The sequence below is a fragment of the Oncorhynchus nerka genome, linkage group LG10 (genome assembly GCF_034236695.1).
Source record: "Oncorhynchus nerka isolate Pitt River linkage group LG10, Oner_Uvic_2.0, whole genome shotgun sequence".
Taxonomy (NCBI): Eukaryota; Metazoa; Chordata; class Actinopteri; order Salmoniformes; family Salmonidae; genus Oncorhynchus; species Oncorhynchus nerka.
Genome location: NC_088405.1, coordinates 17,598,218 through 17,617,578, shown reverse-complemented (window position 1 = coordinate 17,617,578; position 19,361 = coordinate 17,598,218). Strand labels below are relative to the sequence as shown.

At 43.1% G+C, this 19,361-nt stretch overlaps 1 protein-coding gene across 1 annotated transcript in view; it reads right to left on the bottom strand.

The window, feature by feature from the left end:
• LOC115134966 (disks large homolog 5-like) overlaps positions 1-18,935 on the bottom strand; it is a 102,301-nt gene extending 83,366 nt beyond the window's left edge. The window contains exon 1 of the mRNA XM_029669100.2: positions 18,179-18,935. Coding sequence (XP_029524960.1) covers positions 18,179-18,479 — 301 coding nt within the window. The 5' untranslated portion in view covers positions 18,480-18,935. The remainder of the gene's footprint in view (positions 1-18,178) is intronic.
• Between the last annotated feature and the right edge of the window lie 426 nt (positions 18,936-19,361).

The window sequence follows — 19,361 nt, the reverse complement described above, 5'->3', positions numbered from 1 at the left end:
GATACAATCTACAAGAGAGCCAAGGAAATGGTTTGGTATGTGAAGGGTCATCAAGTTACAGCAGCAGCACCTAGCAAACAGAAGAATAAGGGCACCACATTGAAGCTGCCCAGCAAAACCCGTTGGGGTGATGTTGTCATCATGTTTAACAGTCTCCTGGAGGGGAAGGAGTCTCTCCAAGAAATGGCCATATCAGTCTGCCGATATGGACAGCCCCATCAAGAGGATCCTCCCAGATGAAGTATTTTTGGAGAGAGCGGTAAGCAGTCCGAAACTCCCTGAAACCTATAGCAGTAGCCATTGCACGGATTGAGGGAGACAATGCCATCCTGTCTGATGTTCAGACTCTGCTTGCAGATGTAAGAGAAGAAATCCGTACTGCCCTGCCCACTTCACTGTTGCTACAAGCAACGGAAACTGCAGTTCTGAAATACATCAAAAAGTGTGAAGACTTCTACCTTAAGCCCATACACGCCGCAGCGTACATGTTGGACCCCAAGTATGCTGGTAAGAGCATCCTGTCTGGTGCAGAGATCAACAAGGCCTATGGTGTCATCACTACCGTGTCATCACTGCCATGTCTCACCACCTTGACCTGGATGAGGGCAAGGTTCTTGGCAGTCTGGCGAAGTACACTTCCAAGCAAGGGCTTTGGCATAGAGATGCAATATGGCAATCCTGCCAACATATCTCATCCGCCACCTCGTGGAAGGGACTTTGTGGATCTGAGGCTCTTTCCCGTTGCCTCCATTATCCTCCAAATCCAACATCAGCCGACTCATAGCGCAACTGGTCCACACACCAAAGCACGCAACAGGCTGACCAATACAAGGGTTGAAAAATTGTTGGCCATTGGGCAATTTTGTGGCTTTTTGAGCCTGGCAACAAGCCATCCTCAACAAGGAAGATGAGGCCTCAGAGTGATGTTCAAGAGGTGGACATTGAGGAGGTCCAGGGAGAAGACATGGAAGCCTGAGAGGAAGACAACCAAAGCTTTAGTTTCTAGACCATTTTACACATGTATGTTGAAAACGTTTTTGGGAGATGCGATGAATCATTGGGGATCATTCAATATTCCCTTTCTTTTGTTGGGATGATTTCACCGAACATGTGAAGAGTCAACTCATTTAATTACTTCAGTTCGTAAATCATTAAAAAAAATGTATTTCTATTGGAAGGATTTAATCATTTGCAATTGCCTACTTATGACAAGGTCAAATGTTTGTTTGTCTCTGATATGGTAAATATATCCAATGCAAAAAACATCTACATTTTAATGGTATTAATATTAATTTGCATATATTCCCATTAATTCCAACGGAAAGTTTCCACCTCTGAATATTCCCCAAAATGTACAACCCTACTCCTACTCCCCTCCAGGGCCAACAGTTTTTGCTCCATACGGCCAGATTATCTTTCCATGAAGCGGAGGAATACTAAATTCTGAAGTATGGCGGAAATATGAAAAAGGGTTGAATAGGATAAGTGGCAAGGAACGACAGAGCGTGTTCCCCTCATACTGATCAGAGTCTGGTGCCGCTGTCAACTGTTACTAAATAACATAAGAGGTCAACCAGATAATTATCTCTTCTAAAAATGCACCAACTACCCCAAAATCTAAGTATGCGTTTATCTGAGGAATCGGATTCTGCCATTTCAAAACACTTTCCATCTTAAGATCATGACAACCCTGAAACTAAGGATCTGGTGCAAGGCCTTCTCTTCCTGAGGAAGAGAGAAGACTTCAGGGACTGTTGGAGAACGAAGGTTATTATTGTTACATTAATAATATTCTGTATTATACGCTGGGTGGTTCCAGCCCTTACTGCTGCATCTCCTCGGGCCTTATTGCTGAATTGTGTCTGAATTCAGGAACAGACTGTGTGTGTGTGTGTGTGTGTGTGTGTGTGTGTGGTGTGTGTGAGAGAGTGTTAGTGTGTGAGTGAGATAAAGCCACTGCTGTTTGGCTGGGCCTGGAAGGACTCCATTTCAGGGGGTCTGTCTCTCACAAGAAGGCCATGCATGGCAGTGGGTCACATGACCAGAAGAGTCTGCGGGGTCGTGGTCAGTAGAAGGAAAACGGGAAGGTACTGCCTGAACTTGGCCAATAAGAACAGAGTTTGAAACAAATCTGAGACCTCGGAAAGTCAGAATTCAAACTAAACAAATTTTGCGAATTAAAACAGCTGATTGTCATCACAGAGCATACGTGTACTATATAGCAGTGGAATGTAGCCAAACCGCTGAAGAACAAAACATCATCCTAAATGACAGACAGAAGTGGTGTGGTTGTTCGCTTAGTGCCGCTTCACTCATTATTCAAATATCTGAAAAGACTAAACAAGGTGGAGGAACCTCTATATAACTTAGAGGTTTACAACAATACGGTGCCATGATAAATATGTAGGTTATACCTATCCAGTCATTTCAGATTTTTGAGCACTGAAGGAGTCAAGGCTGGCTAAAGTTGGCCTGATTCTAAATCTCTCAAGTGCTATACAGCCAACTCATATGGTCGCTAGCATTTAGCATAAAAATGACCAAGTATAGATCTGGTACTAGGCTGGGGTAAAGAGTCTGAATATTGAGACGCAATGAGAGGAGCTGCTCGCTGTCCCTCTAGCAGAAATGCTGAACAGCAACAGTCTAGCTGGTCCAGTAATGCTACTACTTGCATTACAGCGAACACAAAGCCTATTATCTGCCAAGCTAGTGGCACTTTAACCCAGAAGAATACTAGAAGTCAGCATAAGTGAGACAAAGTTTTTAAAAAACAACTATGATAGCAGCTCATAAATCTCGATAGCGGAGGTGCATTGCTCGGGTCCTCTGGGGCCGCAGTCCTGCTGATTACATCACCGTTGGCTTTTGACAACGGACTAAATTCTCCAGGTGTGTGAATTCTCCAGCCAATCTGTAGCCTCGACTTCCAGGGAGACAGGGAAACCAGCAGAATGCTGTGACCACTTGGCAAGCGTACAGTCATCATTAGGCTATAGCTTGTCTTGGGCATGAAGTTGTGTAATATACTGTGATCAGATGATATCTGTACATCCTGAATAATCTTGAGTTATCGCCGAGAGCAGAACCCCTTTATGAACAAGGTAGGTAAATGTTAATACACACCCTGTCTAGACTACATATTATCATGACATAACATAGTAGCGGAAAACACAGGCCTTTGGTCATGGGGGGGTGTAGAAGGGGGGGGGGGGGGTAGATGATAGAGAGGAACACTTTACATCTCGCTAGAAATTCATAATGAAACGATTGTAGAGAAAAACATCCTTGCGTGCTACCTATATCCCCCCAATAGAATCCCCATGCTTTAACAAAGACAGCTTCTCCATCCTAGAGGGGGAGATCAACCATTTCCAGTCTCAGGGACATGTACTGTACTCATTTGTAGTGACCTAAATGCCAGAACTAAACAAGAGCACAACAACCTCAGCACACAGGGGGACAACCACCTACCTGGAGGGGACAGCTTCCCTCCCCAATAAGCCCCCTTGACACAACTAAGACAACATAACCAACATAAATGGGTCATAACTCCTGCAGCTCTGTCGGACGCTGGGTATGTACAGCCAAATGCATTTAAACTCAGTTGTTCACAATTCCTGACATTTAATCCTAGTAAAAATTCCCTGTTTTAGGTCAGTTAGGATCACCACTTCATTTTAAGAATGTGAAATGTCAGAATAATAGTAGAAAGAATGATTTCTTTCTTTCATCACATTCCCAGTGGATCAGAAGTTTACATACACTCAATTAGTATTTGGTAGCATTGCCTTTAAATTGTTTAACTTGGGTCAAACGTTTCAGGTAGCCTTCCACAAGCTTCCCACAATAAGTGGGGTGAATTCTTGGCCCATTCCTCCTGCCAGAGCTGGTGTAACTGAGTCAGGTTTGTAGGCCTCCTTGCTCGCACATGCTTTTTCAGTTCTGCCCACAAATATTCTATGGGATTGAGGTTAGGGCTTTGTGATGGCCACTCCAATACCTTGACTTTGTTGTCCTTAAGCCATTTTGCCACAACTTTGGAAGTATGCTTGGGGTCATTGTCCATTTGGAAGACCCATTTGCAACCAAGCTTTAAGATCCTGACTGATGTCTGGAGATGTTGCTTCAATATATCCACATCATTTTTCTCCCTCATGATGCCATCTATTTTGTGAAGTGCACCAGTCCTTCCTGCAGCAAAGCACCCCCACAACATGATGCCGTGATTCACGGTTGGGATGGTGTTCTTCAAGCCTCCCCCTTTGCCCTCCAAACTTAACAATGGTCATTAGAGCCAAACAGTTCTATTTATGTTTCGTCAGACCAGAGGACATTTCTCCAAAAAGTACAGTCTTTGTCCCCATGTGCAGTTGCAAACCGTAGTCTGGCTTTTTTATGGCGGTTTTGGAGCAGTGGCTTCTTCCTTGCTTAGTGGGCTTTCAGGTTATGTTATATAGGACTCATTTGAATGTGGATATAGATACTTTTGTACCCGTTTCCTCCAGCATCTTCACATGGTCATTTGCTGTTGTTCTGGGATTGATTTGCACTTTTCGCACCAAAGTACGTTCATCTCTAGAAGACAGAACAGAACGCATCTCCTTCCTGAGCGGTATGACGGCTGCGTGGTCCCATGGTGTTTAAACTTGCGTACTATTGTTTGTACAGATGAACGCGTTACCTTTATACGTTTGTAAATTCCTCCCAAGGATGAACCAGACTTCTGGAGGTCTACAATCTTTTTTCTGAAGTCTTGGCTGATTTATTTTGATTTTCCCATGATGTCAAGCAAAGAGGCACTGAGTTTGAAGGTAGGCCTTGAAATACATCCACAGGTACACCTCCAATTGACTCAAATATCCTATCAGAAGCTTCTAAAGCCATGACATTTTCTGGAATTTTCCAAGCTGTTTCAAGGCAGTCAACTTAGTGTATGTAAACTTCTGACCCACTGGAAGTGAAATAATCTGTCTGTAAACAATGGTTGGAAGAATTACTTGTGTCATGCACAAAGTAGATGTCCTAACCAACTTGCCAAAACTATAGTTTGTGAACAAAAAATTTGCGGAGGGGTTGAAAAATGAGTTTTAAATGACTCCAACCTAAGTGTATGTGAACTTCCGACTTCAACTGTATATCTACCCTTTACAGAAACAGAACCCAGTGAAGAAACATGTGGATAATTGATAACTTTAGACAATTTCAAAAAGTGCGGTATCAGAATCATCTGTACCTTTTCAGACAGTAGGGCTGCAGTCCAAACATGTTATTTTTACCCCCTCAGTCCTCGCACCAGCCGCTTTCCTATGGGGGAATCCCAGTCGAAACCAGATGCAATCTTAAGACGGTCCAATTCACTAACGCTGCCCCCTCAGCCCTCGATTTAGCGAGTGAAGAGGTATAGGTATATTAATAGCTTTAGGTCGGTTGTTTTTAAGCTCCATTTCAAGATTACCACCAAGGACATTGCCTTTCGATCACCACTCTTCCCCCGCTAGGACAAGGGACATCTAAGGTACACTCGGACGTGGCGAGGTAAAACGTCATTCAAAAGGCTGAGGGTTTAGGGCAAAGGGCTGTCTACTTTGAATTTGGACCCCAGCCTAGAACTGTGTTCCGGCATAGAATATTCTATTGTTTCCCTGACAACAAACACTGCTGATTGATGTCCAGCTGTGTTGTTTATGCAGTTTTTTAATGGTAGGGTAGCTAGATGTGCTTTCTTTCCACTAAATGGTTTGGTAAGTTGTGATATTTAACTAACTTTTTTAGGAAATAGTGGTCTGCACGCAGGCAGGCTAGGACTGACAGATCTGGTTACCTAGTGATGGAAGTTAATCCCGCTTCAGTATTGGCATTATTTTACAGACAAGTAAAATGCTGTTCATGTATCCAGAGAAGGTTTAGTGTCGGCGTTTAAAAAGTGTAGTGATCCTACCCAAACAGAAAAACAAACATGCCGTAGCCAAAGACGCTTTCAAGGGGACACATACCATTATATGTGAAGAGGAGAATCGATATAGGCTATAAAATCGGTAGCCTACTGTCATTTCATATTATGAGACAAAAACACCCCCACCCACTCCGCAACGAAGAGTAGCCTACCCTGTGTGCTCGAAAGACTGGCCCCGTCATTAGCAAAAAGAAAGAGCAGGCAGGCCAGTGCGAGGGAGAGAGGGGGGCAGGACAAAGCGATAGCGATAGCGAGAGGGAGCGAGAGAGAGTGAGAGAGGAGGGGCAGGCCAGGGCGAGAAAGGAGGGGCAGGCCAGGGCGAGAGAGGAGGGGCAGGCCAGGGCGAGAGAGGAGGGGCAGGCCAGGGCGAGAAAGGAGGGGAAGGCCAGGGCGAGAGAGGGGCAGGCCAGGACGAGAGAGGAGGGGCAGGCCAGGGCGAGAAAGGAGGGGCAGGCCAGGGCGAGAAAGGAGGGGCAGGCCAGGGCGAGAAAGGAGGGGCAGGCCAGGGCGAGAAAGGAGGGGCAGGCCAGGGCGAGAAAGGAGGGGCAGGCCAGGACGAGAGAGGAGGGGCAGGCCAGGGCTAGAGAGGAGGGGCAGGCCAGGGCGAGAAAGGAGGGGCAGGCCAGGGCGAAAAAGGAGGGGCAGGCCAGGGCGAAAAAGGAGGGGCAGGCCAGGGCGAGAGAGGGGCAGGCCAGGGTGAGAAAGGAGGGGCAGGCAGAACCGTGCACATACTTCTTGGTAATCTGCATTTCACCATGTTTTAATCGTCTAGCATGCCTCACAAATTTACCAAAGTAGCTTAAAGTTTGCCTGTTCCTCTCTGGCTTTATTTAAATTACAGAGCTTTCCCCAGGACTTTATAGCCATATAGTCTAGTTAGGCTATAACACAGAAAATAATGTATTGCGATTAGGGATGCGCGATATCGGAATTGGCCGATATTCGCTAAAAATACCAAAATCATTATCGGCCCAATGTCTAGTTGAACGCCGATGTGCATAACTGATGTCAAAGCTGACGTGCATTCCTATATAAAATGTAGGTATATGACGTAATGACGCCATACACGCTATACGTGCAACACAGCATTCCTAACCTAGTCCACAATGTCTGCTGTGTGGATCGAGCAGTCAACAAGTCCAGCAGTCCTTTTAAAGAATAATAACATTTCAGCGAGACAACTCAATGATGAAATCCATTACATTTGCACGTGCAAGCCAAGCACCACCACTACTATCAGTAGCACTGTCAAAGCTGTACAAAAAGTCTGCAAACAAGCAAACACCGACCACAAATGATGTGTTTACAATACTGCGTTGGTAATAAAGCATTATTTGCTCGACCGCAACGTCAACCGGTAGCTAGCTTGCTGGACCAGTAGCTAGCACCAATACAACCAGTCTGAAAACAATGACCAGTAGAACCTGCAGTCATTTTCATTATTCTCAGCAATGATTTAGGAATCCTTGTGAGTAAATATTAGCCACTTGTTGTTTGTTTATTAAAAGTTGATCATTTCATGAAAATAAATAGCTAGCCAGCTACTTAACCCTGTTGCCAAAAGCTAACGTTATAAGCAGCCAGCTAACTTATTCTGTCTACAGTAGTGAGGCTCGACCGGACAGGGTTATGTTGTGAAGCTAGCCACAATAAGGATTTGCCACAGTAGTGGAATTTTCAGTTTGCCTTCAAAATAAAAAAGTACCTCTTTGAAAGTGATGCAGATGGTTACAAATTGGTGTTATCATGCCATATTTAGACTAGATGATGTTAAACAAGGTTGGAATGTGAAGCAATGAAATGGGGTATCAGGCTACTCGGTGACACCCACAGAACACAACTGTGAAGAGTTTATGCAAATATTTGCGTTTTAGTTCTTATGGCGGGACTGTGACTGTATGAAATCACCTCCCCAGTCAGCCTATTGTGTGTATTGACATTCATATTGCCCTGTACAGCTTTACCTAAGGATTTGGGATCAATGAAATGGGGTATCAGTCTACTCAATACATTTTTTTTCCAAAGTCCTCCTCAGAGTTATCAGACTTCAAAACATTCACACGGTATTGTTTTTCCTCAGGAATAGTGTTCAATACACATAGGTTGACAATAAATGTGTCTCAATTCACAGTTGTTTCAGAGTCCCGCAATAAGAGCTACGACAATGTTCTCTGGGTGTCACCGAGTAGACTGATACCCGATGTCATTGATCCACAATCCATAGGGAAGGCTGTTCAGTGAAATAACGATGCCCCCAACGCAATTGTAAAGTATAATACATCCAGTGTGAGTTCAGGTTTTTGTCAAATTAACAAATTGTCCATTGTTGATTTTATATAACATTCGAACCTCATTTAGCATGATCTATTTAATTATGGCATAATTCTACTTTTGGTATTTATTTGCATCACTATCAAAGTCCACTGTTGTGGCTAATCTTTATTGTGGCTAGCTTCACATAGATGGGGCCAACCACCATTAATCAAATAAGAACCGTCTAATATATTAGGGTTATTTTAGATTATGACACCTGCTATCGAGTTAACTAGCAAACTATAGCTACTGGAACAGATGTATTTTTGCTGTGTTTATGGTGAAAAACATTGTTTGCATCCATGAGCTAGCTAGCTTTTATTTATGACCAGCACCGACAAATTTACCAGCATCATAGCATACGTTGATGAATCGTTGTGACATATGAAATACGAGTGAGTGTAATCAATGTGTAATAACTACTAAAATGAACAACGAAACAGAACAGGAAGTGAGTGAAAGAAATTGGTTTTGATTATGTTTTACTGGTAATGGGGACATACGTAAATTCCAACAAAATAACTTTTTAGTCACTGTGGTGTGTGTGTGTGTGTAACCTTTATTTAACTTGGCAAGTCAGTTAAGAACAAATTCTTATTTACAATGACGGCCTACACCGGCCAAACCTGGACAACTCTGGGACAATTGTGCGTCGCCCTATTCACGGCCGGATGTAATACAGTCTGGATTCGAACCAGGGACTGTAGTGACGCCTCTTGCACGGAGATGCAGTGACTTAGAACGCTGTGTCCATGTGTGTGTGTTAACTATTAAACTGTACTAGAATGCTTAAAAGGCAGCTAAAATGTTAAATATGGGTTATCAGTATCGTTTTTTTGGGGCAAAGAAAATATCGGAATCGGCCAAAAATGTCATATCGGTACTTCACTAACTCACTGAGATTTAAATTTTGTTGGGGGGCAATTGTTTAAGGATTTTTCTTAACGTTAAGGACCCCAACTTCACACCCCTAGTTGTAACCCGTTATGCTGGAGTGGATACACCACGGCAGCACAATAGACAATAATAAAATGCCCAGTGACATGTAGTATAACATAAGGCCTATGAAATTACATCATATCCATATGGATGGATTGATGGCCTAATCTAGAGACATGCAGTGAGAGAAAGTGGGATAAAGAGAGCGATTGTAGCTTGGCGCTACAGTAGTCAGATCCCAGGAGAGAGATAAGAGCACTGGGTTGGGAGTAGTGAGTAGCAGTGACAAAGTGTCAGGACATAACTCATTGTGTCCCCATGGTTTATGTGCTTCTGGGAGTGGGACACTGGTCGACAGGCAGACAGACCCACTGGTCCTGTCCTAGTCCGTACACACACACACACACACACACACACACACACACACACAGAACAGCAAGCTGCTGATTGGGAACTTTGGGCCTGCTACACTTCAAAACAGATGCAAAGTCTGAGGAAGAGACTAAAAAAAAGAGATAAAGGCATAGAAAGAGAGAAACAGGGAGGGTGGGTGAGATAGCTAGAGGACTTAAAGAAAAAATAAGACAGAAAGAGAGGCCTTCTCTTAACGACTGCCTCTCAGCTCACCACAAATCAGTAGAGCGTAAAAACAGAGGTGTTTTCAGAGTACACTGCACACACCTGAGCAGAGTTGAGGTGTAGCCCAGTCGCCCAGAGGCAATGGTCCATCTTCAATACACAGAGAGAGCTCCTGTCAGGGAGCAGTGCATAACTCATTCCTCTTTGTGTCTGTTTAAATCAATGTCTCAGTCAGTCAGTCAGGAGAGAAAGGCCTATACAGGTAGAACTACTCTATAGGTGAAACACCAAAGCACTGCAGGGGACTGGGAGAAGTCTCTCCACAAAGCACTGGGAGAAGTCTCTCCACAAAGCACTGCAGGGGACTGGGAGAAGTCTCTCCACAAAGCACTGCAGGGGACTGGGAGAAGTCTCTCCACAAAGCACTGCAGGGGACTGGGAGAAGTCTCTCCACAAAGCACTGTAGGGGACTGGGAGAAGTCTCTCCACAAAGCACTGCAGGGGACTGGGAGAAGTCTCTCCACAAAGCACTGCAGGGGACTGGGAGAAGTCTCTCCACAAAGCACTGCAGGGGACTGGGAGAAGTCTCTCCACAAAGCACTGCAGGGGACTGGGAGAAGTCTCTCCACAAAGCACTGCAGGGGACTGGGAGAAGTCTCTCCACAAAGCACTGCAGGGGACTGGGAGAAGTCTCTCCACAAAGCACTGCAGGGGACTAGAAGGCATGAAATTGGTTTTGATTAGCCCTATTGCACCAAATGTGTGCGAATGAAATCAGCTTGAAATACTATAGCATAGTTTATTATACAAGGCAAAGATACCGGTGGTCTACTTAGCCTATATATTCTCGAATTGACAAAATACAATTGTCATATTGGCAGTTTTGACAGATTTATTTAAAACCCCCATTGAAAGAATTCCCAAAATAAACTAAATGTGGCATTAGGGCCCTGCATTTTGCACAAAGTGACATGCCTGGATTTGAACCTTTATTAAAGCTTTTCATAATCTGAGAACCCATTAGTGTAATGGTGCATTAAATGAAGGTACATTTCTCTCGGTTTCCCACAGCAGCCATATTGGGAGGGTTGGAGAAGGGAGAACCAAAGCGCTGCTCTTCCTCCACTGCCTTCACGGTCTACGTGCTTGCAAGTGTGTGTGTGCCTTGAAGTCAAAGGGGTGTGTCTTGTGTGTGTTTGTACAGTGTGTGATGCATGCACTGTGTGTGTGTCTCAGTGAAAGGAGGAGAGAGTCTGCCAGTGAGGAAATGAGAATATGAGAGGATGGCTTGAGAGCAGGTTGCTATCACACATGCGCTAAGTCTCCTCTCTACGCTCCCTTTCTTTCTCTGCCTGAAGCAACTAGGAGACTCGTCTCCGTTCTCTCACCAGCCAGCCTGCTTAAACGCAGGAATCGAGTCAGCCTGAATCGCTGCACTTAATGAAAATAATTCTAAAATACCTCTCAACTACAGCTCACCCTGTGTGTGTGTGTGTGCTGAGGCAGCAGCAGCCGGGAGGGAGCAGGAGTTAATACAGAGGGCAGTGGAGGCATGATAATACACGTCTCAGAGACACCTTACAACAGACAGGTAGAGTAGAGCTAGTGCTCTGGCCAATAACCACCATGGACCCACTCGGACTGCGTACAACATGCAACCATATCCTCTATGTAGTGCACCACTTCTGACTAGGGCCCATATTAGTGCACTACTTCTGACTAAGGCCCATAGGGATTTTGCCAAAAGTAGTGCACTAAATAAGGGAAGAGGGTGCCTTGTGTGACGCAGTCGAAGTTCCATACGTACAGTCCAGCTACTGCTCATCTACAGCATTAAACAAAGGTGGCAATGTGCAAATTGCCAATGTTGCAAGTTTAACAGAGATGGTTCAGTGAGTGAAACACACCTGTGTGATGAGTTATAGTTACTCATTCCTTGTGTTCTAATTATTTCCCCCCACCCCTCTGCATTGTTGGGAAGGGCCCATAAGTAAACATCCCTCTCCGCCTCGACCCCTCTCTCCACACAGCCACTGACTAAATTAAGCATGGTATCACCAACCATTCAAAAGTGCATTTTGATACCGGTGAACTGCAATACACTAAAAAGGGAGTATGCACTAAAGTGTATGCATGCATATTAGGAACGTAACCATTCACAGACACATTGGTCCCCGATTCAAATGTTTAATGATACAACAGCATTGGTCTGCGGACCCTAAACCGAGCCAGATGGAGCATGCATAGGTCTGGAAAACCGATTCAAACGTTAAGAATCACCCGTTCTTCCAAAAATAACTCTCCTTCAGTGTCAAACTAAGCATGGAACTGTGTTGTAAGTCATTGATCTACAAGAGATTTTGCATGCCTAACAACCCTAGGGAATATTAGCAGCCTTGGCAAAGTGTGCACTAGTTCGATGGTTCAGGTTCACCATCAGCAATAGTTTTGGTAGTCAAAACAATCAGTAGACCTACAGTTGAAGTCGGAAGTTTACATACACTTAGGTTGGAGTCATTAAAACTTGTTTTTCAACAACTCCACAAATGTCTTGTTAACAAATTATAGTTTTGGCAAGTCAGTTAGGACATCTACTTTGTGCATGACACAAGTAATTTTTCCAACAATTATTTACAGACAGATTATTTCACTATCACAAATCCAGTGGGTCAGAAGTTTACATACACTAAGTTGACTGTGCCTTGAAACAGCTTGGAAAATTCGACAAAAATGATGTCATGGCTTTAGTAGCTTCTGATGGGCTAATTGACATCATTTGTGTCAATTGGAGGTGTACCTGTGGATGTATTTCAAGGCCTACCTTCAAACTCAGTGTCTCTTTGCATGAGATCATGGGACAATCAAAATCCAAAGTTTTGGCAAAATGGTTTAATGACAACAAAGTCAAGGTATTAGAGTGGCCATCACAAAGCCCTGACCTCAATCAATAGAAAATATGTGGGTAGAACTGAAAAAGCATGTGCGAGCAAGGAGACCTACAAACCTGACTCAGTTACACCAGCTCTGTTAGGAGGAATGGGCCAAAATTCACCCAACTTATTGTGGGAAGCTAGTGGAAGGCTACCCAAAACATTTGACCCAAGTGAAACAATTTAAAGGCAATGCTACCAAATACTAATTGAGTGTATGTGAACGTCTGACCCACTGGGAATGTGATGAAAGAAAGAAATCATTCTTTCTACTATTATTCTGACATTTCACATTCTTAAAATAAAGTGGTGATCCTAACTGACCTAAGACATGGAATTTTTACTAGGATTAAATGTCAGGAATTGTGAAAAACTGAGTTTCAATGTATTTGGCTAAGGTGTATGTAAACATTTACATTTACATTTAAGTCATTTAGCAGACGCTCTTATCCAGAGCGAAACTTCCGACTTCAACTGTATATGGTCCTTTTCAGATACACAGGGTAACGTCACTATGCCCATGTTTGAGCGCTGACCGATGCAAGGTAGGCGGCCTGTTCCTGATCTTGCACATTAAACAGTACCCGCAAAACACCAGTCTCAACATCAACAGTGAAGAGGCGACTCCGGGATGCTGGTCTTCTAGGCAGAGTTCCTCTGTCCAGTGTCTGTTCTTTTGCCCATCTTAATCATTTTTATTGGCCAGTCTGCGATATGGCTTTTTCTTTGCAACTCTGCCTAGAAGGCCAGCATCCCGGAGTCGCCTCTTCACTGTTGACGTTGAGACTGGTGTTTTGCAGGTATTATTTAATGAAGCTGCCAGTTGAGGACTTGTGAGGTGTCTTGTTTCTCAAACTAGACAGCAATGTACTTGCCCTCTTGCTAAGTTGTGCACCGGGTCCTTCCACTCCTCTTTCTATTCTGGTTAGGGCCCGTTTGCGCCGTTCTGTGAAGGGAGTAGTACACAGCGTTGTACAAGATCTTCAGTTTCTTGGCAATTTCTCACGTGGAATAGCCTTCATTTCTCAGAACAAGAATAGACTGACGAGTTTCAGAAGAAAGTTCTTTGTTTCTGGCCATTTTGAGCTTGTAATCGAACCTACAAATGCTCCAGATACTCAGCTAGTCTAAAGGCGGCCAATTTTATTGCTTCTTTAAATCAGGACAACAGTTTTCAGCTATGCAAACATAATTGCAAAAGGGTTTCTAATGATCAATTAGCTAATCCAAGTTTATAATTTTGAAAGGCTAACACAACGTGCCATTGGAACACAGGAGTGATGGTTGCTGATAATGGACCTCTGTACACCTATGTAGATATTCCATTAAAACAACTCTGCCGTTTCCAGCTACAATAGTCATTTACAACATTAACAATGTCTACACTGTATTTCTGATCAATTTGATGTTATTTTAATGGACAATTTTTTTGCTTTTCTTTCAATATCAAGGACATTTCTAAGTGTCCCCAAATGTTTGAACGGTAGTGTATCGAGATACGTATCCTCTAGAAAGGGAAAGACACACATCCCAAATCAAATTAAATTTTATTTGTCACACACACATGGTTAGCAGATGTTAATGCGAGTGTAGCGAAATGCTTGTGCTTCTAGTTCCGACAATGCAGTAATAACCAATGAGTAATCTAACCTAACAATTCCACAACTACTACCTTATACACACAAGTGTAAAGGGATGAAGAATATGTACATAAAGATATATGAATGAGTGATGGTACAGAATGGCATAGGCAAGATGCAGTAGATGGTATCGAGTACAGTATATACATATGAGATGAGTAATGTAGGGTATATAAACATAAAGTGGCATAGTTTAAAGTGGCTAGTGATACATGTATTACATAAAGATGGCAAGATGCAGTAGATGATATAGAGTACAGTATATACATATACAAAAATCTCTTAAATTGGAAACACTTATCTCCCTCACTAGCTTTAAGCACCAACTGTCAGAGCATCTTACAGATTACTGCACCTGTACATAGCCCACCTATAATTTAGCCCAAACAACTACCTCTTTCCCAACTGTATTTCATTTATTTATTTATTTTGCTCCTTTGCACCCCATTATTTTTATTTCTACTTTGCACATTCTTCCATTGCAATACTACCATTCCAGTGTTTTACTTGCTATATTGTATTTACTTTGCCACCATGGCCTTTTTTGCCTTTACCTCCCTTCTCACCTAATTTGCTCACATTGTATATAGACTTGTTTTTTTTTTTTTTTTTTTTTTTTTACTGTATTATTGACTGTATGTTTGTTTTACTCCATGTGTAACTCTGTGTCGTTGTATGTGTCGAACTGCTTTGCTTTATCTTGGCCAGGTCGCAATTGTAAATGAGAACTTGTTCTCAACTTGCTTACCTGGTTAAATAAAGGTGAAATAAAACATATGAGATGAGTAATGTAGGGTATGTAACAGTCTGTAACAGTTTACCGTCTGATGGCCTTGAGATAGAAGCTGTTTTTCAGTCTCTCGGTCCCTGCTTTGATGCACCTGTAGTGACCTCGCCTTCTGGATGATAGCGAGGTGAACAGGCAGTGGCTCGGGTGGTTGTTGTCCTTGATGATCTTTATGGCCTTCCTGTGACATCGGGTGGTGTAGGTGTCCTGGAGGGCAGGTAGTTTGCCCCCGGTGTGCATTGTGTAGACCTCACTACCCTCTGGAGAGCCTTACGGTTGTGGGCGGAGCAGTTGCCGTACCAGGCGGTGATACAGCCCGAGAGGATGCTCTCGATTGTGCATCTGTAGAAGTTTGTGAGTGCTTTTGGTGACAAGCCAAATTTCTTCAGCCCCCTGAGGTTGAAGAGGCGCTGCTGCGCCTTCTTCACGACGCGGTCTGTGTGGGTGGACCAATTCAGTTTTTCCGTGATGTGTACGCCGAGGAACTTAAAACTTACTACCATCTCCACTACTGTCCCGTCGATGTGGATAGGGGGGTGTTCCCTCTGCTGTTTCCTGAAGTCCACAATCATCTCCTTTGTTTTGTTGATGTTGAGTGTGAGGTTATTTTCCTGACAACACACTCTGAGGGCCCTTGCAAATATACGATGTGCATTTATCAAGAGTCAACTGTAGTCCACCTTCAAACTGTCTGGGAACGGTTGGTTTCAGCCTCCATTAGAGAAAGTGCATACAGGCTGAATGAATGACTGTCATTCAGATTAAATTTTTTTTAAATGGTCTAGTACAGGGTTCACCAATATATTTTTTTAAAACAGACCACGGATGAATGTAACTGGGGACCACTGGTCTAGTAGGACAATAACTGGGTGTATAGTACTGGCTATATGCAATATGACTGACACCATGTTATGGATTTATAAGCATAGTTATAGGCATGCACATCATGCTAGGGTCCATATGAAAGGGCACGTCAGCCGCGAGAGCATATCCATGGAAACAAGTCAGGCTGTGAGCGTATAATATAAAAGACAGGAAGCACTTGTATTTAAAAGTAAATGCAAATTACATTATATTAATATATTGATGACAACTTGGGAAATTACGTGCACATTTAGCCCTACACAGAATAGACTACTGCATTTCATTTCCCTTAATAAACCTAAAGTAAAAGGACACTTGAAACTGTTGTTCCTATGTTTCATGAGCTGAAAAGACCCCAGAAAGGTTCCATACTCACAAAAAGCTTATTTCTCTATTTTGTGCACAAATGTGTTTACGTCCCTGTTAGTGAGCATTCTCCTTTGCCAAGATAATCCTGACAGGTGTGGCATATCAAGAAGCTGATTAAACAGCATGGTCATACACAGGTTAACCTTGTGCTGTGGACAATAAAAGGCCACTAAATTTTACAGTTTTGTCACAACAGAATGCCACAGATTTCTCAAGTTGAGGGAGCGTGCAATTGGCATGCTGACTGCAGGAATTTCCACCAGAGCTGTTGCAAGAACATTGTATGTTCATTGCTTTACCATAAGCCGCGACCCAACATACATTTTGAGAATTTGGCAGGATGTCCCACAGACCTCACAACCGCAGACCACATCTATGGCGTTGTGTGGGCAAGCGGTTAGCTGATGTCAACGTTGTTCCCCATGTTGGCGATGGAGTTATGGTATAGGCAGGCATAAGCTACAGACAACGAACACAAACCCATTTTACCCAGGGCAATTTGAATGCACAGAGATACCGTAACGAGGAATTCAGGCCCATTGTCGTGCCATTCATCTACTTCCATCACCTCATGTTTCAGCATGATAATGCACTGCCCCAAAATGTCCCAGTTCGTCCATGGCCTGCATTGTCACCAGACATGTCACCCATTGAGCATGTTTGGGATGCTCTGGATTTAAGTGTATGACATGTAGAAGTAAATTCATTAGGCCCTAATCCTCATAACAGAGCAGTGGGACAACATTCCACAGGTCACAATCAACAGCCTGATCAACTCTATGTGAAGAAGATGTGTCACACTGCATGAGGAAAAACAGTGGTCACACCAGATAATGATACTGGTACTTTTTTTAAAGGTATATGTGACCTACAGATGCATATCTGTATTCCCAGTCATGTGAAATCCATAGATTCGGGCAAAATGAATTTACTTCCTCATATGAGCTGTAACTCTCTTTGTTCAGTATAGTTTGATGGGGGTAAAAAAGCATACCTACACAGTGAAACAGCCCCATCTGTATCCTATACATTGTAGAATATGCCCACTTTGAAGGCGGCTATGATATGTGCATTGCAACTGTAATGAAGATATGTTGTTACCTATATATGGGTGGTCCCTGAAGTGTTATTCTGGAATACATATTTCATGCTCCTCATTCAAAAGGAGGAATGGCAAGTGTGTTCATTTAGCATCTACTGCCTAGCCAAACAGTAGCAGAGTCCACATGGACTATAATAAATAGCGATAAGAGTTTGGTTATAGAGCCTGTGGTCTCTATGTCTCTGCTGGTCATCATTTGCTTATTTGAAGGTAAAATGTTGCTGTGTAATGAACAATGTGATGATGAAACAGAACCAGACTTTGGTAACAACCTAAAATGTTAACAAAGTTCCATTCTTTTCAGCATCACATTTTACATTCCACAGCAATATTTCTACTTCAAAAAAGTTCCATCCTGAAAGAAACCACAAAGGCCACACAAGGACCTGGAGTTCTGGTATTATGGCTTTGAATATGGCTTTGAATGCAGCACATCAACACCCCTAATGTCAACATGAGAATGACATAGCTAGTCAATGATCCATAGGATCGTGTGGCTAGGGTTGGAAGGAAACAGTTTTATCTTATGTAGAATAGCTTTTAGAAGTATTGCACAGCAGACCACCCGGTAAGTGCACTATGAGACTTGGGTATAGGTAGTAGCACTTCAATATCTCTAATGTTGTGTGGAGGAATGTAGCAAGAATGCTTCATACGTTTTGATGTGCAAAAGTGTTGCATGCGTGCATGGTATCTTACCAGACGAATGGTCAACGGGTCCACCGCCGTTAGTAAAGAGTGCAGAATACAGCTCAGGGTACGTCTTCTCCAAGGCCACACACAGTTCGAGGAAATGGTCGCTTTCCTTGTTCACAAGCATCTTCAAAAGCTGGTCCACTTTCTCCGCGCTGGAAGAGCAGTTTTGGTCCAGTTCGAAGCGGTCGAGCTGGCTTAGAGTACCGGAGAGTATCAGCAACTCTATCAGCCGGTCTGCGTCAGTTATTGAGTCCAGCAAGTTTTGGTGGCATTGGTCTAACAACTCTTTGTGCTTTGGCTCCATTGCCGTTCGCTTTAGTTCGGTAGCTAACTAGCTAACGTTAGCAGACTGGTTAGCTAACGTATCCTTGGCTTTATTTCTCCAAAATGACCCCCCCCCCCCTGCCCGATAAGCGAACAAGGAACTAACTTCCTAATTGTCACTTGTATGAATTCAGCAGAACAGCCATGACATAGAATGGCATGGGATCGCAATTTTTATAACAAATAGGAAAAGGCACACGAAGCCATATTTGTTGCCGACTGTTGACTGCACTAAACAGCCATACATTTTCCCTGGTTACTTACGTTTGGCAACTTCATCCAGTTTTGCGTTATTCCGACAAAACCCTGCTCTAACACATGAGCTTTTTCCAAAGAGTCTTTTATTTACACTAAACCAACTCAAGTGCTAGGAAAACTACCGTAACTCTCTCGCCGTTCCCCAGCTATACTGTATCCTGCGCAATGTCTGGGCTGTTCAGCAGCTGCTGCCTGCTGTCAATCAAATTCCCATACAATGCCATGTAAAGTAAAACGGGGCGGGCCTTACCCCAAGACACACCTGATTTTTCAATGGGCGTACGTTCTGAAAACCTAGGCGGAAAAGATGAGAATGGGTTAAAAAAAAATGCATAAAAATGTTGCTGTGATACATATATTGTGGCATAAATAAATTGTAGAAGAGGCAGTAATGACAACCAATTTAGCAAACATTGTTGTAGCCAATTAAAACATTTTTGGTATCCAACATATATCAATTTTGGTGAGATGAAGAGGAGATTTTCACTGTACTTGTGCACGTGACATTAAAACTTAAAATTGAAACTGAAGAGATGTTTTATTATGTTTATATGAATATAAATTAATATGTTTAGATGAATTAAAATCGTTGAATATATTAATT